The sequence below is a fragment of the Scyliorhinus canicula genome, chromosome 21 (assembly GCF_902713615.1).
Source record: "Scyliorhinus canicula chromosome 21, sScyCan1.1, whole genome shotgun sequence".
In the NCBI taxonomy this organism is placed as follows: Eukaryota; Metazoa; Chordata; class Chondrichthyes; order Carcharhiniformes; family Scyliorhinidae; genus Scyliorhinus; species Scyliorhinus canicula.
In genome coordinates, this window is record NC_052166.1 from 20,050,800 (window position 1) to 20,072,157 (window position 21,358).

Consider the following 21,358-nt stretch of genomic DNA (forward strand, 5'->3'; position numbering starts at 1 on the left):
AGTCTTCTGTACAGAAGTGAATAGCCAGCTTATCAGTCTTACCCAAACTTGATTCTTCCATCCCCTTTAGTACTTTTATGTGGACAGTTACCGATGGTAACTATGAGATTAAATGCAGAGCAATCGTCAATGTTCCAGGAAACTAGGCCAAGATCAAGAAAATGCAGCAAATCCAGCCGAGCGCAATTCACACACCAGAATCCAACAGCCTAGTGTATGCTTTCATTTATGGCCTTTATTGTGACAAAGAATTTCCATAAAGTTCACCAATTTTAATGTGTATACAATCCTTGAATATTGGAATTCATGGCTTAGAGAAAGACATTCATTAACAGCACCTAAGCCAGTACATACATCCTGAAAGAAAGATTCAATAAATTAAAAAATCTGTAACTTAAAAAAAAACATGCTTTACATTCTTGTATTGAGTTTAATGCAACATGCAGTTTCTGATCATGGGAGAAAAATTATTAAGAAAGCCTTTAATGCAGGATACCACTGACGGTGCAGTGGTCAAGTAACATCAATCGTGGGTTATATAAAAGCCCTTAAATTCAGGAACACCAAAGGAAGGTGAGAAAAGGAAGAATATGTGGAAGACTTTGTAGCAAGGAGCATTAACACCTGTGAGAGGACCATTTCCTTGGGGCATCTCCCACTTGGTAACAAGGTTACAACCCCAGTGCCACAAGTAAATCAGGTTCTTCCGAGGTTACAGCAATACAGTGGGAGAAGTACAAAGAAAAGTGACTCCATGAGTAATAAGACCTCCACAGTGTCCGATGGGACAAGGTTGAATGTGCAGCATAGTTACTGCCAGAACTGTACCTCGATGGACGCAGACTACGGCGGAAAAGCAGCAGTGGTTTGGGGAGATCACCTTTAACGGGGGTCACCCCTCCCAGTAGCTTCAGGAGCTCACTTTCCCAACAGGTAGAAGTATTTTATCGGGAGCTGTTCGGGGAAGAGAGACAGTTCCACTGCCAACTCCCCTGGTGGGTGATGCATGGTCACTGAGGACGAAGAGAAACAAGTAAGAAAAAATTAGCTTTAACATAATTTTACAGCAAGTGTCAAAACTGACATCATACATCTATATTTGCCATTAACACACATGCAACAAATTCTCATACACAGAGTAGTTACACTATGAACAGGACTGGAAGGCTACAATTCAATATATTGCACAAAACCTCTAATTGGTTAAATTTCTTTTTAAAAAAATAAATGAAATTGTTTGACTTTTTCACATAAAATTGCAACACATTATAAACATTGAGCACGGGCCCCACTGCTGCTCTTGTAGCATCAGTCAAATAAACAAGCAAGATCTGAAGATAAGCACAGAAACTACAGGCCAGTCATTGGTGATGGGAAAGCCCTTAGTGATAATTTCTGATTAAAATTAACAGCCACTTGGACAAATGTTAATTAATTAAGGGAAGCCAGCATATATTTGATGAGGTAAGAGAGAGGGTTGATGAGGGTAGTGTGGTCCATGTGGTGTAAATGGACTTCCCAAAAAGGCATTCAATAAAGTGCCACATAACAGGCTCATCAGCAGAGCCCAAAAAAATAAAAGGGACAGTGGAAGCACAGATACAAAGTTGACTGAGTGACAGGAAACACAGTAGTGGTGAATGGTTGTTTTTTTTGGGGGACTGGGACAAGGCGCATATAGTAGGATTTCCCCGAGATCAGCATTAGGATCGCTGCTTTTCTCAATCAATATTAATGACCTGGATTTAGGTGTGCAGGGCGTAATTTCAAAATTTGCAAATGGCACAAAACCAGAAAGCATTGGGAACTGTGAGGAGGATAATGATGAACGTCAAAAGGACATGGACAGGTGGTGGAATGAGTGAAATTCGATGTGGGGAAATTTGAAGTGAGGCATTTGGAAAGGCAATATAAAGTACACAATCTTACATGAATACAGGAGGAGCAGAGGAACCTGGCGGCGCACAAATTGTCGGAAGTTATCACAGATAGTAGCTAATAAGGCATATGGGATCTTGGGCTTTGTAAACAGAAGCAGGGAGTACAAAAGCAAAGAAGTTATGGTGAGCCTTTATAAAAAAACTGGTTCAACCTCAACTGAAGCACTGCGTCCAAAGCTGGGCAGCCCAGTTCAGGAACAATGTGAAGGCACGGGAGAAGGTGCAGAAACAATTTCAGAGAATGTTCAGAAGATGAGAGGCTTCAGTTATGTGGATAAATTGATGAATTTGGATCTATTTTCCCGAGGGAAGATTTGAGAGGTGTTCAAAATCATGGATGGGGTGGGTGGGAATAGTAAGACAGGGAGAAACTGTTCCCATTGGCGGAGGGGCCAGACCAGGAGGAGATGACACCAATTTAAGAACCAAAGGGACACACTTTTTAATAGCTAGGATCCGGAATGAGCTGCCGGAGTGTGTGGTGGAGGCAGAATCAATTCAGGAGAGAATAGGATGATTTATCGGAAGAGAAATGATTTATAGAGCTACGGGGAAAGGCAGGGGAACAAGACTTAGATGAATCTTAGTTAAGAGAGCCAGCATGGACACAAGGGGTGAATGGCCCTCTGTGCTGTGACCATTCGATGATTCATAAGATCCTGCTTCACTTCTTTTCTGCAAAGTACCAAACAACTGGATGATACGGATGGTTTGGAAGGGATGGAAAATGAGATGGGCACAAACTGACTGTACATCCCCTTGGGTTCTCTGCAGAATCGTTGCACCAATGCCAGGTGACATTCCGACATATCTCCCAGGGCGAGAGCACAAACATGCAGCAGCAAGAAAACAAAAGTCTTAATTTTCCAGTTTTCTGCTCGTCGCCTACTCCAGGAGCCAGTGATGAATCCAGTTACAGCACAATGCTATCTCACGGCAGTGTGACACCAACATTTACTGCCAACACGCATCAGGACGAACCAGGTTCACCTGTCCACGAGGATCACCTCAAGCCAACCAGCCTGGTGGCTGCTCGATATGGCTTCCCCACCTAAATCTAGTCATCTGTGTAGCGGAACAGGGCCGGAGAAAGAGGACGAATAAGGCACCAGCAGGCTGTGATGAAGTGGATGAGGTTGCGCACAGATCTATGAGACACAAAAGGTTAACAATTGACGAATCGGGAAAAAAACCTAACAAAAGTACAGAGTCCTGACAGTGGAGGCTGGACGAGACAGCACACCACAGAATCAGAATAAAACAGTGCAGAAGGAAGTCAATCGGTCCATCAAATCTATGTTGGTTTTATCAAAGAGCAATTCAGTTCATTTCACTCCTCACATCCTTGCAAATGTTTCTAACTTCAAATATTTATTCAAAGCAGCCTTCAAAAGGAAACTGAATCGGTTTCCATCAACATTTTAGGCAGTCCAAATACTAAATAATAATTTACGTAAAGAAGCTTTTTGCTCAGCTTGTTTGGCTCCGTTAACAGTCACATGGGGACTGAAAGAGCAGTAGAGGCAGAGACCTACTTGCAATGCATTTAAAAAATACTTAGATGTGCACTTGAGATACCGCGATCAACACGATTACGGACAAAGAGCTGGAACAAAGAATTAGGCTGCATAACTCCTTAGATGCAAGGGACACAGTGAGACAAATGGCCTCCTTCTGTGACAGAAAACGTTTCCACTTTTCCTTAAACCTATGCTCCCTTATTATCGACTGTTCAGGTACTGGAACCAGTTTCTCTCTATTTACTCTATCCAAATCATTTATGATTTTAAACCCCTATCAAATCTCCTCTTTGCCTCACCCGCTCTTAAGGGGAACCCCAGCTTCTCCAATTTATTCAGGAAACTGCTGTCCCTCATCCCTGCAACTATTTCAGTACATCTCTTTGGTACTCTCTCCAAAGCCTGCAGGTCCTTCCAAAGTGCAGTGCCCAGAAATGGATGCAATTTCCCAGTTGGAGCCTTATGACTCAACACACAAAGCCACTTAGGAACTAAAAGGGTGCAATTAGATTGCTCATGATCTATAGGCCACCAACTCATGGAAACATGTAAAATTTGCCAGAAATTACAGCAGAGTGCTGAATGTCATGCGAGAGTGTCTTTAAGAAATGGATGTTTAAGCAATGTACCTTTAAGAAAATAGCGATGTCAGAGAGTGGGTGGAGCTGAGCTCACTTCTGCTTTTTGGGTGTTTTAGTTTCAGTTTGAAGAAAGCTTGGGTCTGGCTGTGAGCTGCATTGCTGGTGATCTCTAGCATGAAGGACTATCTCTTAATCCTTTGGTGAAATCGGAATTGTAAAAAGGTCTCAGTATTGAATATAAATCTAATGTGCTTCTGTTTGAAGGATTTGTTAAGTCTTTTGGATGTGTAAAGGAAGTTTGCAGGATTGGGTAGTGTATTTTTTTCGGGGTTATCTTTGAAGTAAGGGGTGTTAAGAGATCCAATGTTTATTTAAAAGGTTAATTTGAGTTCATGGAATAAACATTGTTTTGTTTTAAAAACCATGTGTCCATAATTGTAATACTACACCTGGGGAACAAGCCGTGTGCTTCAAAAGCAACAATCCATTAAAGGTGGGGGTTGGTTGAACTCCATGATACATTTTGGGGTTCCGAAAACACCTCTCCCATAACACTGAATTATAGAGTCGCTATAATGGACATTTTAATTATCTGAATATGGATGGGGATAGTAGCAGCATAAAGGGCAGCAAGGGGCAAGAGTTCCTAGAGTGTATTCTGCAGAATGTTCTACAGCAGTCTGTTCCCAGTCCGTCGAGAAAGGAGACTTGGACCTTTGCAATGACTTGGGTCAGTAGAGGTGTCGGAAGGTTTAGGTTGCGTATGGAAAAGGGACAATTCAGAGTTAGGATAATTTACTGAAGGAAAGCTAACTTCAAATGAGGTAGTACTGCAAGCGAATAATGGGCTGTCTTTAAAGAAGAAGAGGTTTGTGTGCAGTCAAGGTATGTTCTCGTGAAGGAAAGAAGTAGGGTAAACAAATCCAGATCCTGGATAAAGAAAGAGATAGACATTAAGATAAAGCAGAAAAAGGTGTAACGATAACCTCAGGAACTGTAGGCCAGTTAGTTTTGCTTCAGAGGTATGGACGCTTCCAGAAACAATAACATGGACAAAATTAATAGCCACTTGGGAAAATGTGGGCTAATTAAAGAAAGCTGGCATGGACTTGTTAAGGGCAAATTGTATTTGACTAACTTGCTTGAGTTTTTTGATGAGGTAACAAAGAAGGTTAATGAGGGTAATGCTGTTGATGTGGTGCACATGCCACACAACAGTCTCATGGAATAAAAGGGATAGTAGCAGTATGGATACAAAATTGGCTGAGTGACAGGAAACAGTGTGGTGTAAGGTTAGTTTTTGAACCAGTCCAAAAACTGGAGGAAGGTTGAAAGTTGAGTTCCCCAGGGTCAGTGTTTGGCCCCTGCTAATAATGACCTAGATTTTGATGCACAATTTGCTGATGAGGAAGATAGTGCAGAATGGTAGCACAAGTGGATAGCACTGTGGTTTCACAGCACCAAGGTCCCAGGTTCAATTCCCTGCTGGGTCACTGTCTGCATGTTCTACCCATGCCTGTGTGGGTTTCCTCCGGGTGCTCCGGTTTCCTCCACAGTCCAAAGACATGCAGGTTAGGTGGATTGGCCATGATAAATTACCCATAGTGACCAAAAAGTTAGGAGGGGTTATTGGGATAGGGTGGAAGTGAGGGCTTAAGTGGGTCGGTGCAGACACGATAGGCCGAATGGCTTCCTTCTACACTGTGTGTTCTATGTTCAAAAGGACACAGATAGGTTGGTGGAATGGGTGGACAAGTGGCAGATGGGATTTAATAGAGAGAAGTGATTCACTTTTGGTAGGAAGAATGCAGACACAAATCAAAGAGCCGAGGGACCTGGGGAGTATATGCGAACAAAGTATAGAAATTGGTAGGACAGTAGTCAATAAAGCAGACAATATACTTGGCTTTATTAATAGGGGCGTAGAGGACAAAAATAAGGTTATATTGAACCAGTAGAAAACATCGACTCAGCCTCAGGCACTGCACTTTAGGGAGGGTGTGAAGGTATTGAAGAGAGCTGAGAAAAGATTCACGGGAATGGTTCCTGGGATGAGGAACTTCAGTTGCATAAATAGATAGAAGAAGTTGGGACACTTTTTCTTGGAGAACAGAAGGTTGTGAGGAGATTTTATAGAGGGATTCAAAATCATACGGGTCGGGTTAGAGTGGCCAGAGAGGAACTGTTCCTGTTGGTGGAATTCATACAATGAGAAGGAATACAAACAAAAACGGCTGGAAATACTCAGGTCAGGTAGCATCTGGGAGAGAAACAGACTTGGAGCTTCAGGTCAATGACCTTTCATATAATGAACAGACGATCTGGGCAGCACAGTGGCGCAGTGGGTTAGCCCTGTTGCCTCACAATGCTGAGGTCCCAGGTTCGATCCCGGCTCTGGGTCACTGTCCGTGTGGAGTTTTCACATTCACCCCGTGTTTGCGTGGGTTTCGCCCCCACAACCCAAAAATGTGCAGAGTAGGTGGATTAGCCACGCTAAATTGCCCCTGAATTGGAAAAAGTGAATTGGGACACTAAATTAAAAAAAAAAAATGAACAGGCGATTCCAATCATTGCTTCTCACTTGAGGCCTTTCTCACCCCTGGTGACTGCAAACATTCTGAAGCAGACGTACATTGGACAGGAGCAGGAGCAGGTTGTAACTCATGATGTACGATACATGCGGATCTTTTGTTCGATGACTTTCCGGCAGAGGGGGCAAGTATGCAGTTCCGTCCCACACGTCTGACAGCAGCAAACATGACCGCAGGGTAGGAAGATCATCTGACTCTGGGGGAAAAAAAAAACGAGAGCATGTCAACACTTTCCCCGCCTGACATCCCATTCTGCACCTTTTTAACCCTTCTACTGGAACACTGTACTGTGTGCACCATCTTCAGGATGCAGGGCAGCATCTTCCAAACCATGACCTCTACCACCTAGAAGCACGAGGGCAGCAAATGTATGGGAAAACCACAACCTGCAAGTACCCCCCCCCCAGCCACACACCATCCTTCACTGTCACCGGGTCAAAATCCTGGAACTCCCTCCCTAACAGCACTGTGGGTGCTCCTGCTCCACATGGACTTCAACAGTTAAGGAAAAGTCTCACCACCACCTTCTGAAGGAATAGGCAACAAACGCTGGCATTGCCAGCAATACTCACATCCCAAAAACGTGAAAAAAAAGTCAATGTTAAAAATCAGAAACTGAGGGCAGCACGGTGGTGCAGTGGGTTAGCCCTGTTGCCTCACGGCGCCGAGGTCCCTGGTTCAAACCTGGCTCTGGGTCACTGTCTGTGTGCAGTTTGCACATTCTCCCTGTGTTTGCGTGGGTTTGGCCCCCACAACCCAAAGATGTGCAGGCTAGGTGGATTGGCCACGCTAAAATTGCCCCTGAATTGGAAAAAATGAATTGGGCACTCTAAATTTACTTTTAAAAGATCAGAAACTGCTGAATGAACACACAAACCTTCCTTCCAATTGGTAACCAATCTGTGTTGGCATTTGCTGGACAAACGGCAGTGCCACATGGTTCCCATGTCCATCTTTTTCTTTCAACCGACTAATCTATTATTAAATGGTGCTCCAATCATCAACTCGGATCATGCATTCCACAGCCTCGTGTTAAAAAGCAATTTAAATTTTAAACAGGACAGTTTACAGGGATCAGACAAGTCTTTTGAAGCTTTGGGGACAGGACATTGTTTGCCAAGCATGCAAATTATTCTCATGCGATGACTGTAACTGTCCAGATTGGGTTAGGTCCAATCCCTGCAGTTCTGAGATCTGGCTCCATACAGAGGTGACTGAAGAATGTATCGCCACCGATCGCCAAACCCTGTGCAACATCATCAGAGTGTGGATCACACCGGCAGCACTGAGGAGAAGGGAGGCAGAGCTTGGAAAATGGAACTGATGGTGCTGTGGGATGTCAGGTCGATGCTGTCTTTATACAGAGGTGTAGGTTCTACCTGTGAAAAACCGTGGCCCAGATTGGTAAATGGCGGACAATCAAGTTCTTTATTCCGAATCGAACTCATTGATTCTGGTGGAACGCAAGAGGGAAGCATCCCGAAAGTATCACCCTTATCTGACTGCTAAGCCCCACCTGGGTGGCCTGGGTATTCCAAGCAGAATCCCATCTTTTGACATTGCTGGTCATTTTTCCATCACAACAATTTGCATTAATACAGCATCCTTAACATAGTTCAACATCCGAAGCCACTTTACAGAAGCAATATCAAACAGAATTTGATACTGAGCCTCACGTGGAAGTATTAGGGTAAATGAAAGAGGTAGTGGGGCGGCATGTGGCGCAGTGGTTAGCACTGGGACTGCGGTGCTGAGGTCCCAGGTTCGATACCGGCCCCGGGTCACTGTCCTTGTGGAGTTTGCTCATTCTCCCCATGTCTGCATGGGTTTCACCCCCACAACCCAAAGATGTGCTGGTTAGGTGGATTGGCCACGCTTAATTGCCCCCTAATTGGAGAATAAACAATTGGCTACTCTAAATTTATTTTTAAAAAATGAAAGAGGTAGATTTTGGCATTGCTGGAAAGGAGGGGAGAAAGAGATAGAGAAGTTCCAAGGAGCTTACGGACAAGGTAACTGAAGCCATGACCATCAATGGTGGAGCAATTAAAACTGGGATCCTCAAGAGGTCAGAACTTGAGGGGCACAGAAATCTGAGGAGCTGGAGAAGATTAGAGATAGTAAGGGGCAAGGCCAGAGAGGGATTTGAAAACATTGGCAAGTACTTAAAATCCAGACAATGCTGAATGAGGAGCTGCTGTAATCAGCGATAACAGGGGTGATGGCTGAACGACACTTGGTGTCAGTCAGAAAATGGGCAACTCTGTCTGTGGCCTCACCCCAGGTCTGTAACCTTCACCACCCTGGAACTTGCTGAGCTCTGCGTCTCTCCACCTTGGATCTTCTTGTACATCCCTCACTGCTCTCGCTTCCCCCATTGATGGTCTGGAATTTTCTCCGTAAACCTCGATCATTCCTTCTTCAAGATGCTCCTTAAAAACCTGCCTCTTTGACCAAACTCTTGATTAGTTGTCCTATTACCTCCTTCTTTGGCTGTGTCAGTTTTGTCATGTAATGGGCTGGCTTAGCACAGTGGGCTAAACAGCTGGCTTGTAATGCAGAACAAGGTCAGCAGCGCGGGTTCAATTCCCGTACCAGCCTCCCCGAACAGGTGCCGGAATGTGGCGACTAGGGGCTTTTCACAGTAACTTCATTGAAGCCTACTCGTGACAATAAGCGATTTTCATTTTGTAATTTTGCTTGGATTGTTTTACCAAGTGCTACATAAATACAGCCAGACACACATCACTCAGGACACAAAGATGAGATGTGTAAATAACTGCCCGAAAGAGAACCTTTTCAATCACTGCCGGTGGCCTTACCTCCCGCTCCAAACAGACAACACATTCTGATTGAACCAGCACATCCTCAGAAACTGGCACAGCTGGGCTGGAGGGCCCTGCTTCACTCTCTGCAGGGGCACTGGGTTGTGCCTCACCCATGTCGGCAGCAGCTTCTTTCGTTGGGCTGAATCTCCGATCTACAAACCAAGAGACAAATTACAAGTTGGTGGTTACATCAGGAATGGTGCCATCGCACCCTCCCCTCCTCCCACCCCACCTGACTCACTCCCATCTGGTCAGGAGCTGATTTCACCTGCTAGGGCAGTGCTGCTGTTCGGCCACCTGCCTGGTCCAGAGCCCCCCCCCCCACCCCACGGGTACCGATCACGACTGGAGGACCATGGGAAACTTGAGGATAGATCTATGCTTGATTTACTCTATCCTCAGTCCTACCAAGTAAGAGGGGGTGAGAGAGTGGGGGGGGGGGGGCGTGGGAAGGCGAGCGAGAGAGAGGGGGCAGGTAGGTGAGAGAAGAGGGCAGGTAGGTGAGAGAGAGGACGGGAAGGCGAGAGAGAGGGCAGGAAGGTGAGCGAGGGGGTGGGAAGGCGAGCGAGAGAGAGGGCGCGAAGGCAAGCGAGAGAGACAACGGGAAGGCGAGAGACACAACGGGAAGGCGAGCGAGGGGGGGGGCGGGAAGGCGAGTGAAGGAGGGTACGGAAAGGGCGAGCGAGGGGGGGTGGCGGAAAGGCGAGCGAAGGAGGGTACGGAAAGGCGAGCAAGAGAGGGAGCGGGAAGGCGAGCGAGAGGTGGTGGAAGGAGAGAGATAGAGAGAGGGCAGAAAGACGAGCGAGAGGGGGGGAGGGAAGGCGAGAGAGGGCGGGAAGGAGCGAGAGAGGGGGCGGGAAGGCGAGCGAGGGGAGGGGGGTCGGAAAGGCGAGTGAGCAGGGGGGCGGGAAGGCGAGAGAGGGGGGGCAGGAAGAGAGAGGGGGGCAGGAAGGCGAGCGAGAGAGGGGGGGCGGGAAGGCGAGGGAAAGAGGGCGGGAAGGCGAGAGAGAGAGAGGGGCGGGAAGGCGAGCGAGGGATGGGGGGGTCGGAAAGGCGAGTGAGCAGGGGGGGGGCGGAAAGGCGAGTGAGCAGGGGGGGGGCGGGAAAGGCCAGAGAGGGGGGCGGGAAGGCGAATGAGGGGGGCGGGGAAGGCGAATGAGGGGGGCGGGAAGGCGAATGAGGGGGGCAGGAAGGCGAGCGAGAGAGGGGACAGGCAGGTGAGCGAGGGGGGGTGCGGGAAGGCGAGCAAGAGAGGGGGCAGGTAGGCAAGCGAGAGAGGGAGGGCGTAAGGCGAGCGGTAGCTGGGGGGTTGAGAAGGCGAGCGAGAGAGGGGGCGTGAAGGCAAGCGAGAGAGGGGCGGGAAGGCGAGCGAGAGAGGGGGGGATGGCGAGTGAGAGGGATGGCGGGAAGGCGAGCGAGAGAGGGCGGGAAAGTGAGAGAGGGCGGGAAGGCGAGAGAGAGGGGGGGATGGCGACTGAGAGAGATGGCGGGAAAGCGAGCGAGAGAGGGCGGGAAGGCGAGAGAGGGCGGGAAGGCGAGAGAGAGGGGGGCTGGAAGACGAGCGAGAGAGTGGGGGCAGGAAGGCGAGCGAGGGGGGGATGGCGAGTGAGAGGGATGGTGGGAAGGCGAGCGAGAGAGGGCGGGAAGGTGAGAGAGGGCGGGAAGGCGAGAGAGAGGGGAGCGGGAAGACGAGCGAGAGGGGGGGATGGCGAGTGAGAGAGATGGCGGGAAAGCGAGCGAGAGAGGGCGGGAAGGTGAGAGAGGGCGGGAAGGCGAGAGAGAGGGGGGCTGGAAGACGAGCGAGAGAGAGGGGGCGGGAAGGCGAGTGAGAGGGGGGGATGGCGAGTGAGAGAGATGGCGGGAAAGCGAGCGAGAGAGGGCGGGAAGGCGAGAGAGGGCGGGAAGGCGAGAGAGAGGGGGGCGGGAAGACGAGCGAGAGAGAGGGGGCGGGAAGGCGAGTGAGAGGGGGAGGCGGGAAAACAAGCGAGAGAGCGCGGGTAGGCGAGCGAGAGGGGATGGGAAGGGGAGCGAGAGAGGGGGGGTCAGAAAGGCGAGAGAGGGGGCGGGGGAGGTGAGCGAGAGGGGGGAAGGCGAGTGAGAGGTGGTGGGCAGGTAGGCGAGCGAGAGGGGGGCGGGAAGGCGAGCGATAGAGAGGGGGCGGGAAGGCGAGCGAGAGGGGGGCGGGAAGGCGAGCGATAGAGAGGGGGCGGGAAGGCGAGCGAGAGAGGGGATGGGAAGGTGAGAGAGAAAGGTTCTGCACTGATATATAAACTTACAAGACCGTCCCAACACTGTAATATCAATTAAACTTTTTTTCTAAAGTTTATCCCTCATTACAACAATTTTTTTGTTTTAATTAAGGGGCAATTCAGTCTGGCCAATCCACCTAACGTGCACATCTTTGGGTTGTGGGGGTGAAACCCACGCAGACACAGGGAAAACGTGCAAACTCCACACGGACAGTGACCCAGGGCCGGGATTCGAACCCGGGTCCTCAGCGCCGTAGGCAGCAATGCTAACCACTGTGCCACCATGCTGCCCCCCTCATTACAACAACGACCCCATTTTAGAAGCACATCATGGACTGGAAAGCACTTTGGGACATCCTGAAACTGCGAAAGGTACTACATCAATTCAGGTCTTATTTGTAATGTACTGTTTGCACAGTTAGGTCTCACAAACAGAAATGTGATAATGATTGAGTTAGCTGTTCCACTGATGTGGTTGATGGATTTGTTGTTCCGGACATGAGGGAGAAACCTCTCCTTGCTGCGTGTCACATACCAAGGGATCATTGACCCATTGGACTTCCCCAAACCAAACAGACTGACTCGAGCTGTTCCAAAGTAACCTCTTGGGCTCCATGCAGGCCCCTGCTAACACCATTTGCAAATGCTTCCTTGAACTGCGAAGCGTCAGAGAGAGAGACTGACCATCTCTTCTGCAGTTACCTTCCTCAGGCAGACCCTCTTGGACACGGCGGAGTATCGCACGCTGCAATCTGCTCTCCTTGACTCCAATCTGTGGGCATGAAAAAGGCATCTTCAAACGGCAATTCATCCAGGTTCAGACAACCCTCCACTCGTACATCCCAGAACAGTGTTCTGCACCCAACTGGACATATACACCGCCCCCATCCCTGCTCCTTGCAATCTCCGCCGCGGAGAGATGCCGAGGAGAGCTTTTGCTTCTTCAGAGATAACCTCTCTCTTCAGAGGGGTAACACCAGCCGGCTCTGTCTCGAGCAGCTGGTGATTCTGGAGGTACCCACAGATGACCTACCCTCCCTCTCACCCAAGTATGGACGGGCCAAATATCTCTTCACTCACGCAGTCAAAGATGCCTCCGTGTGAAACATACCTACGTGTCATGGTATTAGTCACACAGCACGTGAGAAGGCTAATTGGACCTTCCTGTGTGTGCTGGCTCGTTGAAAGAACAATCTAATTCATCCCAACCCGCTGCTGATAGGCCCCAAAACATTTTCAATTCCCTTTACAGTTCCCGTTAAATCGGTCGCGTTTTCAGGCAATGCAACCAGAGAACAACTGGCTGCAGAAATAAATAATCTACCACCTTTCAACCCTGGCCAATTAAACCTTTGTCTTACGGTTACTAATCCTGCATTCACTAGCAATATTCCCTCCCTATTTACTCCACATGTTTTTAAACACATCTATTAAATCTCTCCTTAACCACTGTTGCTCACAGGAGAATAATCCCAGCTTCTCCAGTCTTTTCAAACACGTCCTGGCATAACCTCCTTGCTGGGAATGACGCTCCTTTAATGGGATACCCGTTACATCGCGGGGATTGATGGTAGAAATTTGCTCCTCAAAGGGGGTGGCAGGGGAAAGGGGCACAGCTTTTAAATCTCTGACTGTTTTCCGTGCTGTGGTCCTGCCGCTCACTAATGCAAGTTCTCAAAGCCCCGATAATCAGCCCCGGAGATTAGAAATTTCTTGGCTAAATTGCAACAACGCATGAGACACGTCAACCACAGCCAGCTTCCCCACCCACACCAGGCTGGCACCAGTTAGCTGGGAAAACTGAGATACAAGGAAATTAACCATGCTGTCAATATCAGTATTCTAGAGCAACATTCCCAGGTGCAGAACCTCAGCCTGAGCTCCTCTTTCGGACTGGGACTGGGGGGGGGGGGGGGGGGGGGGGGAAGAGTCTTCATTAGATCAATTGTCAATTAGGTTAATGGGAGGGCGTTAGTCCAGGCCATTCACATGAATTTAGCACATTAGCTAGAATGAGGCAAACCTCACACACCGATTCCCCAAACCACGGGTGATGCCCCCTTATTTAAAGGCACACTCCCTTTACCTGTCGGAGGTCCTCTACAGTCATGTAAGGCAGCATCTTTAGGGTGACCTGATGGTGGGCAAATAGGGGCAGGTACTGATCTGCTGAGAGCTCAGCCAACAGATCCACCAGGGCCTTCTCCACACCTTCTTCCTGCACAGGACAAAAGAAGTTCAAGAGATGAGTGGTTTGACTGCAATATTGTATGTGGTCAGGCAGAGGGAACAATAAACAGGCACAAAGTGTGAGGGTGGGCAGTGGACAGGCAGCAAACGGAGAACTGCTTCCAAGAGTTGCTGGAGACAGGAGCAGATATTGGCTGTTATCTGCTTTCCAAGTCCCTGCCGAACATTTCCAGACTTGACGCAAACGCACTGCAAAAGTTAGCATGTTAGCACCAGCTGGTGTCAGAATACGGGCAGCTTTCTGTTAAAGAATCTACAGTCCAGTTATATTCTTACATGACGACCCAAACTGCTTTTTAAAACGTGAATAGGGAGTGGGAACAAAGTTTTTATCCGGTTGATCCACTAACAGATGTAACAGGTTGGATTAACACAGTAAAATAATTATTCAGTGAAAGTTCTTCATTCAGATTAGCGTATGCTAGAGAAAGAAATGGATGTGCGTCAACAACATACCCTCGCTCGGAGAGACAAAGGTTTCTGATCCATCAAACGCTGATACTGAATCAACCAGTAATTCTCCTGATTGGTCTCGTGTTTCATTTCGAGTTCCGTCTGAAGAAAACAAAACATAACTCACCGACCGATTGGGTACAACATCCAGCCCAGTCCAGAACATCCTGAACTCTCTGGGAGAATCCACTCCAAACCCAAAACATCCCAACCCCCTGCTCCCCCCACCTCAGAGAATCCACTCCAAACCCAAAACATCCCAAACTCCCCCGGGAGAATTCACCCCAAACCCAGAACATCCCAACCCCCTGCCTCCCCCCAGAGAATCCACCCCAAACCCAAAACATCCCAAACTCTCCCGGGAGAATCCACTCCAAACCCAAAACATCCCAAACTCCCCCGGGAGAATCCACCCCAAACCCAATACATCCCAAACTCCCCCGGGAGAATCCACCCCAAATCCAGAACATTACAACACTGCCGCTCCCCCCCACCCCTCCCACACAAAGAGACTCCTCGCCAAACATCCTCTCTCCACCGCAACCCCCCCCCCCCCCCCCCCCCCTCCAATCCCCCGAGAATCCACAGCCAGCCCAAACCCCCCCCACCCCACTGGGAGAATCCACCCCAAACCCTCCCATGTATATGCAAATATCAACAGGGATGGTATCTTTTACAGTGAATGTCTCCTCACAAAGTCACTCTGAACGACAGCACTGCACATATTCCATATCTGCTGTGTCAGTCAAGCTGTGAGCAGATTGTCCCATTCAGATGGAGGGCAATGGTCTGTCTGTCCCCAAAAAGCCGCACAGTTAGATCACTTGTTCCACACCCTCTGTAAAATTACCAAAAGGGTGGGCTTGGAATAACTACTTTAATAACATGTGCCACAGAGTTCCTTAACCACACAGCTTGAATAGACGGAGGGGCCTGGGACACGTGTCATTGAGGTACTGTAGAGGGTTGCCTTCCGTTATGCCAGCTTTTCCTCACTGGTGCAGTTTCAATGAGGCATGAATGTTTTGCACTGTGCCAAATATATGAAATAGTGTAACTAATATCATCCATATGCTCTTGAACGTTCTGTAAACACCTGCACCACCTCTACACCCACCTTGTGTTTCTTGATGGTCCCATTACCAAGCCTAGAAAGCCTTGCACCATCTCTCCTGCTTTCCAATCCCTCACAGACCTTCCCGCTTCTCTTATTCCCTTTTGCCTCACTCCTGCTTTTGCTTCAGACCGGTTCACCACTCATTAATCTTTCAGTTTTGAAACCTTGAACTCTTCTCTCCAAACATTGCTGGAGCTGCTGGATAGTTTCAGACTTTCCTCTTTCTGTTTCGGATTTCTGCCTTTTGTTGCATTCAATGACAGATGGGTGGGAGTGGATCGTTCAGCCCCCTGTTCTTGCTCATTGCTGCTTATTCTTGAATGCCATTCACTCATTTTAGTTCCATTACTACCATTAGCTCACAAAAAAAATCTACGGATCTCTGCTAGAAAATTAATTAGATTGGCGATGGCTTTGACTCCAGGGTGAAGTGTTGGCGATTATAGATTAGTTATTACTGAGGGCACTTGGAGAATCCAAGAGTAGCAATATCAATGTGCCAAATGTGCACAGTGGCAATGCTATAGGCAGTGCCCCCAATCCCCCTGTTCAAATCTTATCCCGGTAAGTCACACCAGGAAGGAGCCCCCTCTCTCACGTACCAGAAGATCCCGAAGCTCCTTCTCTCGCTGCTTCTTCTCTTTCAGGAGCTGCTGCAGGAGATCACTCAGTGTTTGTCGCTCTTGCATCAGTGTTCCCTGACAGGTGACAAAAGAAATCATGAGAAGCGAAAGAGGACAGGCTAAGGATTGGTGCGACAGGACAGGACGTAGTCGAGGAAAGAACGTGTTCGAGGAAAGGGTGCCACGCTAGCAATGGCACCTGATGCATGAGAGAAAAATCTCAAGAACAAATGGCCGAGACGGTGGAGCAGGTGTGGAGAGTGGGTCCAGGAAACTTGGAGTGAGGGAGGATTCAGACACCCGTCAAATCAGAGGAAAGGGAAAGAGCAGAGGCAGCTCCAAGCTGTGGGGAAAGGGGAGGAGGGCGCGTGGGTCGGGAGGGCGCGTGGGCCGGGAGGGCGCGTGGGCCGGGAGGGCGCGTGGGCCGGGAGGGCGCGTGGGCCGGGAGGGCGCGTGGGCCGGGAGGGCGCGTGGGCCGGGAGGGGCGCGTGGGCCGGGAGGGCGCGTGGGCCGGGAGGGCGCGTGGGCCGGAGAGACGGGGGCGCACCGGGCGGAGAGACGGGGGCGCACCGGGCGGAGAGACGGGGGCGCACCGGGCGGAGAGACGGGGGCGCACCGGGCGAGAGACGGGGGCGCACCGGGCGGAGAGACGGGGGCGCACCGGGCGGAGAGACGGGGGCGCACCGGGCGGAGAGACGGGGGCGCACCGGGCGGAGAGACGGGGCGCACCGGGCGGAGAGACGGGGGCGCACCGGGCGGAGAGACGGGGGCGCACCGGGCGGAGAGACGGGGGCGCACCGGGCGGAGAGACGGGGGCGCACCGGGCGGAGAGACTTGGGGCGCACCGGGCGGAGAGACGGGGGCGCACCGGGCGGAGAGACGGGGGCGCACCGGGCGGAGAGACGGGGGCGCACCGGGCGGAGAGACGGGGGCGCACCGGGCGGAGAGACGGGGGCGCACCGGGCGGAGAGACGGGGGCGCACCGGGCGGAGAGACGGGGGCGCACCGGGCGGAGAGACGGGGGCGCACCGGGCGGAGAGACGGGGGCGCACCGGGCGAGAGACGGGGGCGCACCGGGCGGAGAGACGGGGGCGCACCGGGCGGAGAGACGGGGGCGCAACCGGGCGGAGAGACGGGGGCGCACCGGGCGGAGAGACGGGGGCGCACCGGGCGGAGAGACGGGGGCGCACCGGGCGGAGAGACGGGGGCGCACCGGGCGGAGAGACGGGGGGCGCACCGGGCGGAGAGACGGGGGCGCACCGGGCGGAGAGACGGGGGCGCACCGGGCGGAGAGACGGGGGCGCACCGGGCGGAGAGACGGGGGCGCACCGGGCGGAGAGACGGGGGCGCACCGGGCGGAGAGACGGGGGCGCACCGGGCGGAGAGACGGGGGCGCACCGGGCGGAGAGACGGGGCGCACCGGGCGGAGAGACGGGGGCGCACCGGGCGGAGAGACGGGGGCGCACCGGGCGGAGAGACGGGGGCGCACCGGGCGGAGAGACGGGGGCGCACCGGGCGGAGAGACGGGGGCGCACCGGGCGGAGAGACGGGGGCGCACCGGGCGGAGAGACGGGGGCGCACCGGGCGGAGAGACGGGGGCGCACCGGGCGGAGAGACGGGGGCGCACCGGGCGGAGAGACGGGGGCGCACCGGGCGGAGAGACGGGGGCGCACCGGGCGGAGAGACGGGGGCGCACCGGGCGGAGAGACGGGGGCGCACCGGGCGGAGAGACGGGGGCGCACCGGGCGGAGAGAGGGGGGCGCACCGGGCGGAGAGACGGGGGCACCACGGGCAGAGGAGAGAAGGGGACCATGGGCAGAGTAGAGAAGGGCACCACGGGCAGAGTAGAGAAGGGCACCACGGGCAGAGTAGAGAAGGGCATCACGGGCAGAGGAGAGAAGGGGACAATGTGGGGGTTGGGACAGAAAGGAGAGTTGTGTGGACAGAGTGAAAAATGTTGACGGATGGGAGGATGAGAGTGTGGGAAACATGGGATGAGGAAACTATTGTGGTTCAATCATTGTGGTGGAAGAATAGAAAGTGCAGGATGAAGCCGCTAAACCAGCTGGAAAGGAGATTAAACCCTGTAGTGAATCAGTACCCAGACACCCGACATACTGATAACAGCACTATCACAGCCCCCAAGCTGCTACACACACGATTGAGCTTCATTCACACACTGCGCTGCTTTCAATTGTATCCCAGTGTGACTGGCATTGTACACTTGTATCAGAAAGACTTCCACCATACCTGGAGATTCTCTGTGTCACTCTCTCTTCTGTCTAACTCGATCTGTGTCAGCTGCATTAACTCACTCTCAATCAATTTGATCTGAATGGTTCAAAACATAAGATACAATGTGTTGATTAGATCGATGTAGATGGGGATGAGGTCTGTTTGCAACCCAGCTGCAGACGCTGCAGAGTTAAAACAGTGACAAAAATAATCTTTGCAAATGTTTGATGGGATGGAGGATGAGGCGGTTGCTGAGATGGGGCAGGTGAAAGATGTCTGACTGCAGGAGGGACCCTTTTACTCGAAAGGCAGATCATGTGAATCAGCTTAACTTTGAAAGTTAGGGCGAATATTGCATCAATCCAGATAGCTCAACTCCAGATTAACACCACAGCTTTCACGTTGGGAATGTTAAACATGCAGAACAGTCGGGGCAGCACGGTGGCACAGTGGTTAGCATTGCTGCCTATGGCGCTGAGGACCCAGGTTCGAATCCCGGCCCTGGGTCACTGTCGGTGTGGAGTTTGCACATTCTCCCCGTGTCTGCGTGGGTTTCACCCCCACAACCCAAAGATGTGTAGGGTAGGTAGATTGGCCACTCTAAATTGCCCCTTAATTGGAAAAAAATAATTGGGTACTCTAAAATAAAAACATGCAGAACAGTCAACTGAACCTCTATTCTCCCTCTGTCTCCCGAGATGTTGCTCAATGTCATTATTGCCTCTAGACCAGATTATTCCAATATACCCTGGCCGGCCTCACAACCCCCACTCTCCATAAACTTCAGCCCATTCCAAACTCTGCTGTCTGCGGAACCTGCACAAAATCGCTGTGCCCACCACCCCTGCTCTGGCTGACTGACAATACTTCCAAACCCCCCACCCCCAAAAAAATTCTCATCTTCTGCGTTTGAAACCCTTCATGACCCCCTTCTTATTTCCTCCAGCTTTTTAATACCTACCAGCCACCCCCCCCCCCCCCCCCCCTTCCCACCCCATCCACCCCCACCTCTTACCCAGCCCTTACCCTGAATGAAAACAGTACATTCCTTTGACTCTGGTCCATTACACTGCACTGCCCCACCAGGTTCCATGTTTAGAGATATTCTCCCTAAACTCTCATCCGAATTCTATGACAACTCTTGAAAACGCACCTTTGGTCACTCCCTCCTGACATTTATTTCTTTAGTCTGCTGTTCATTTCACCCTCTTGCCTCTATGAAGCAGTTTGCAATGTTAAAAGTTAACAGTGCTTCATATTATAGAGTTTTAAAGTACAGAATGAGGCCCTTTGGCCCATCAAGTCCATGCCGACCATCAAGCAAATATCTACTCTAACCCCATTTTCCAGCACTTGGTCTGTAGATTTGATTTAGCCCTTCAGGTGCTGGTCTAAATGCTTCTTAAACGTTGTGAAAGTCCCCGCCTGTACCATTCCTTCAGGTATCGAGTTCCAGATTCCCACCACCCTCTCTGTAAAAATGCTTTTCCCCACATCCCCTCTAAATCTCCTACCCCTTACCTTCAACCTATGGCCTCTGGTTATTGACTCCTTCACTAAAGGGGAAATGTTACTTCCAATCCACCTGGTCTATGCCCTCAATCTTATACACCTCAAACAGGTCCCCGGTGTCTCTCTCTTGCTGCCCCCCCCCCCCCCCCCCCCAGCCCCCAACCTCCCACCTCTCGGCTTCTCTGCTTCAGGGAAAACAACCTGGTGAATCTCCTTTACACTCTCTCTAATGCAATGACATCCTTCCTATAGTGTGGTGACCAGAACTGCACATAGTACACTAGTTGTGGCTTAACCAATATTTTACACAGCTCCAATCATGACCTCAAAAACTCTTATATTCTATGCCTCGGTTAATAAAAGCAAATATCCCATAAGCCACCTTATCTATTTGTCCTTCTGTCTTCAGGAATCTATAGACATGCATCCCAAGGTCCCCCTGGTCCACGTACTTCCTAGGATTCTACCATTCATTGTACATTCTCTTGCTTTGTTAGTCCTCTCAAATGCATAAATGTGAGCCTCAGATAATTTTATTAAATAGATGCAACTAACTAAAATATAGAAAGTAACTTTCTGAACCTTCCTGCTCACCAGTTTGCTCCCACCACACCTTTGGGAGACTATCTCAACCCAGAATAGCATAAAACTATCCCATAAACAGTAGCTGATGCTGTTTATACAAATAGCTGGAAACACCATTTTACTGAGGCCATTTGTAACTCTATTTATCAAGCAGCTCCTTTTCAGCACCCTCTGTCCGTCCGTTTCTCATGAAGACAGAGCGAGCATGGTAGCATGGTGGTTAGCATCAATGCTTCACAGCTCCAGGGTCCCAGGTTCGATTCCCGGCTGGGTCACTGTCTGTGTGGAGTCTGCACGTCCTCCCTGTGTGTGTGTGGATTTCCTCCGGGTGCTCCGGTTTCCTCCCACAGTCCAAAGATGTGCGGGTTAGGTGGATTGGCCATGCTAAATTGCCCGTAGTGTAAGGTTAATGGGGGGGGATTGTTGGGTTACGGGTATACGGGTTACGTGGGTTTAAGTAGGGTGATCATTGCTCGGCACAACATCGAGGGCCGAAGGGCCTGTTCTGTGCTGTACTGTTCTAAGTCTAAGAGGTTCGGTTTAGCTCGGTGGGTAGCATCCCCACCCAATAATCAGAAGGTCGTGGGTTCAAGCCCTGCTCCGGAGACTTGACCACGTTTGCTAGGCTGGCACTCCAGCTCTGGTGCAGTGCTGAGGGAGTCCTGCACTGTCAATGAGGTGCTGCCTTCCCGAGTTAAACTGAGGCTCAGTTGCCCTCTTCTTACTGACTCCAAAACACTAGGCAGGAGAACACTGCGGAAACTCCAGTGTGCCCTGTATGAACATTCAATAACGTACAAATATTCAACAACGGACTCTCTACCTAGAGAGCAATGGAGACAGGGTCACTGAATATTTTTAAGGCAGATGTAGA

General features: G+C 50.7%; 1 protein-coding gene across 6 annotated transcripts in view; it reads right to left on the reverse strand.

The window, feature by feature from the left end:
- Window positions 1-215: 215 nt before the first annotated feature.
- The window catches only part of lrsam1 (leucine rich repeat and sterile alpha motif containing 1), a 112,627-nt gene continuing 91,484 nt past the window's right edge, over window positions 216-21,358 (reverse strand). For 3 of the 6 annotated variants that reach the window (XM_038782632.1, XM_038782631.1, XM_038782628.1), the window contains 8 exons: window positions 18,403-18,483; window positions 16,132-16,227; window positions 14,416-14,514; window positions 13,796-13,927; window positions 12,412-12,481; window positions 9,455-9,612; window positions 6,674-6,828; window positions 216-3,088 (listed from right to left, as the gene is read on the reverse strand). In XM_038782632.1, the coding sequence (XP_038638560.1) occupies window positions 6,703-6,828; window positions 9,455-9,612; window positions 12,412-12,481; window positions 13,796-13,927; window positions 14,416-14,514; window positions 16,132-16,227; window positions 18,403-18,483 (762 nt within the window). In that variant the 3' untranslated portion in view covers window positions 216-3,088; window positions 6,674-6,702. Of the gene's footprint in view, window positions 3,089-6,638; window positions 6,829-9,454; window positions 9,613-12,411; window positions 12,482-13,795; window positions 13,928-14,415; window positions 14,515-16,131; window positions 16,228-18,402; window positions 18,484-21,358 lie in introns of all 6 variants that reach the window. The other 3 variants (XR_005458558.1, XR_005458557.1, XM_038782630.1) reach the window with 3 other exon arrangements.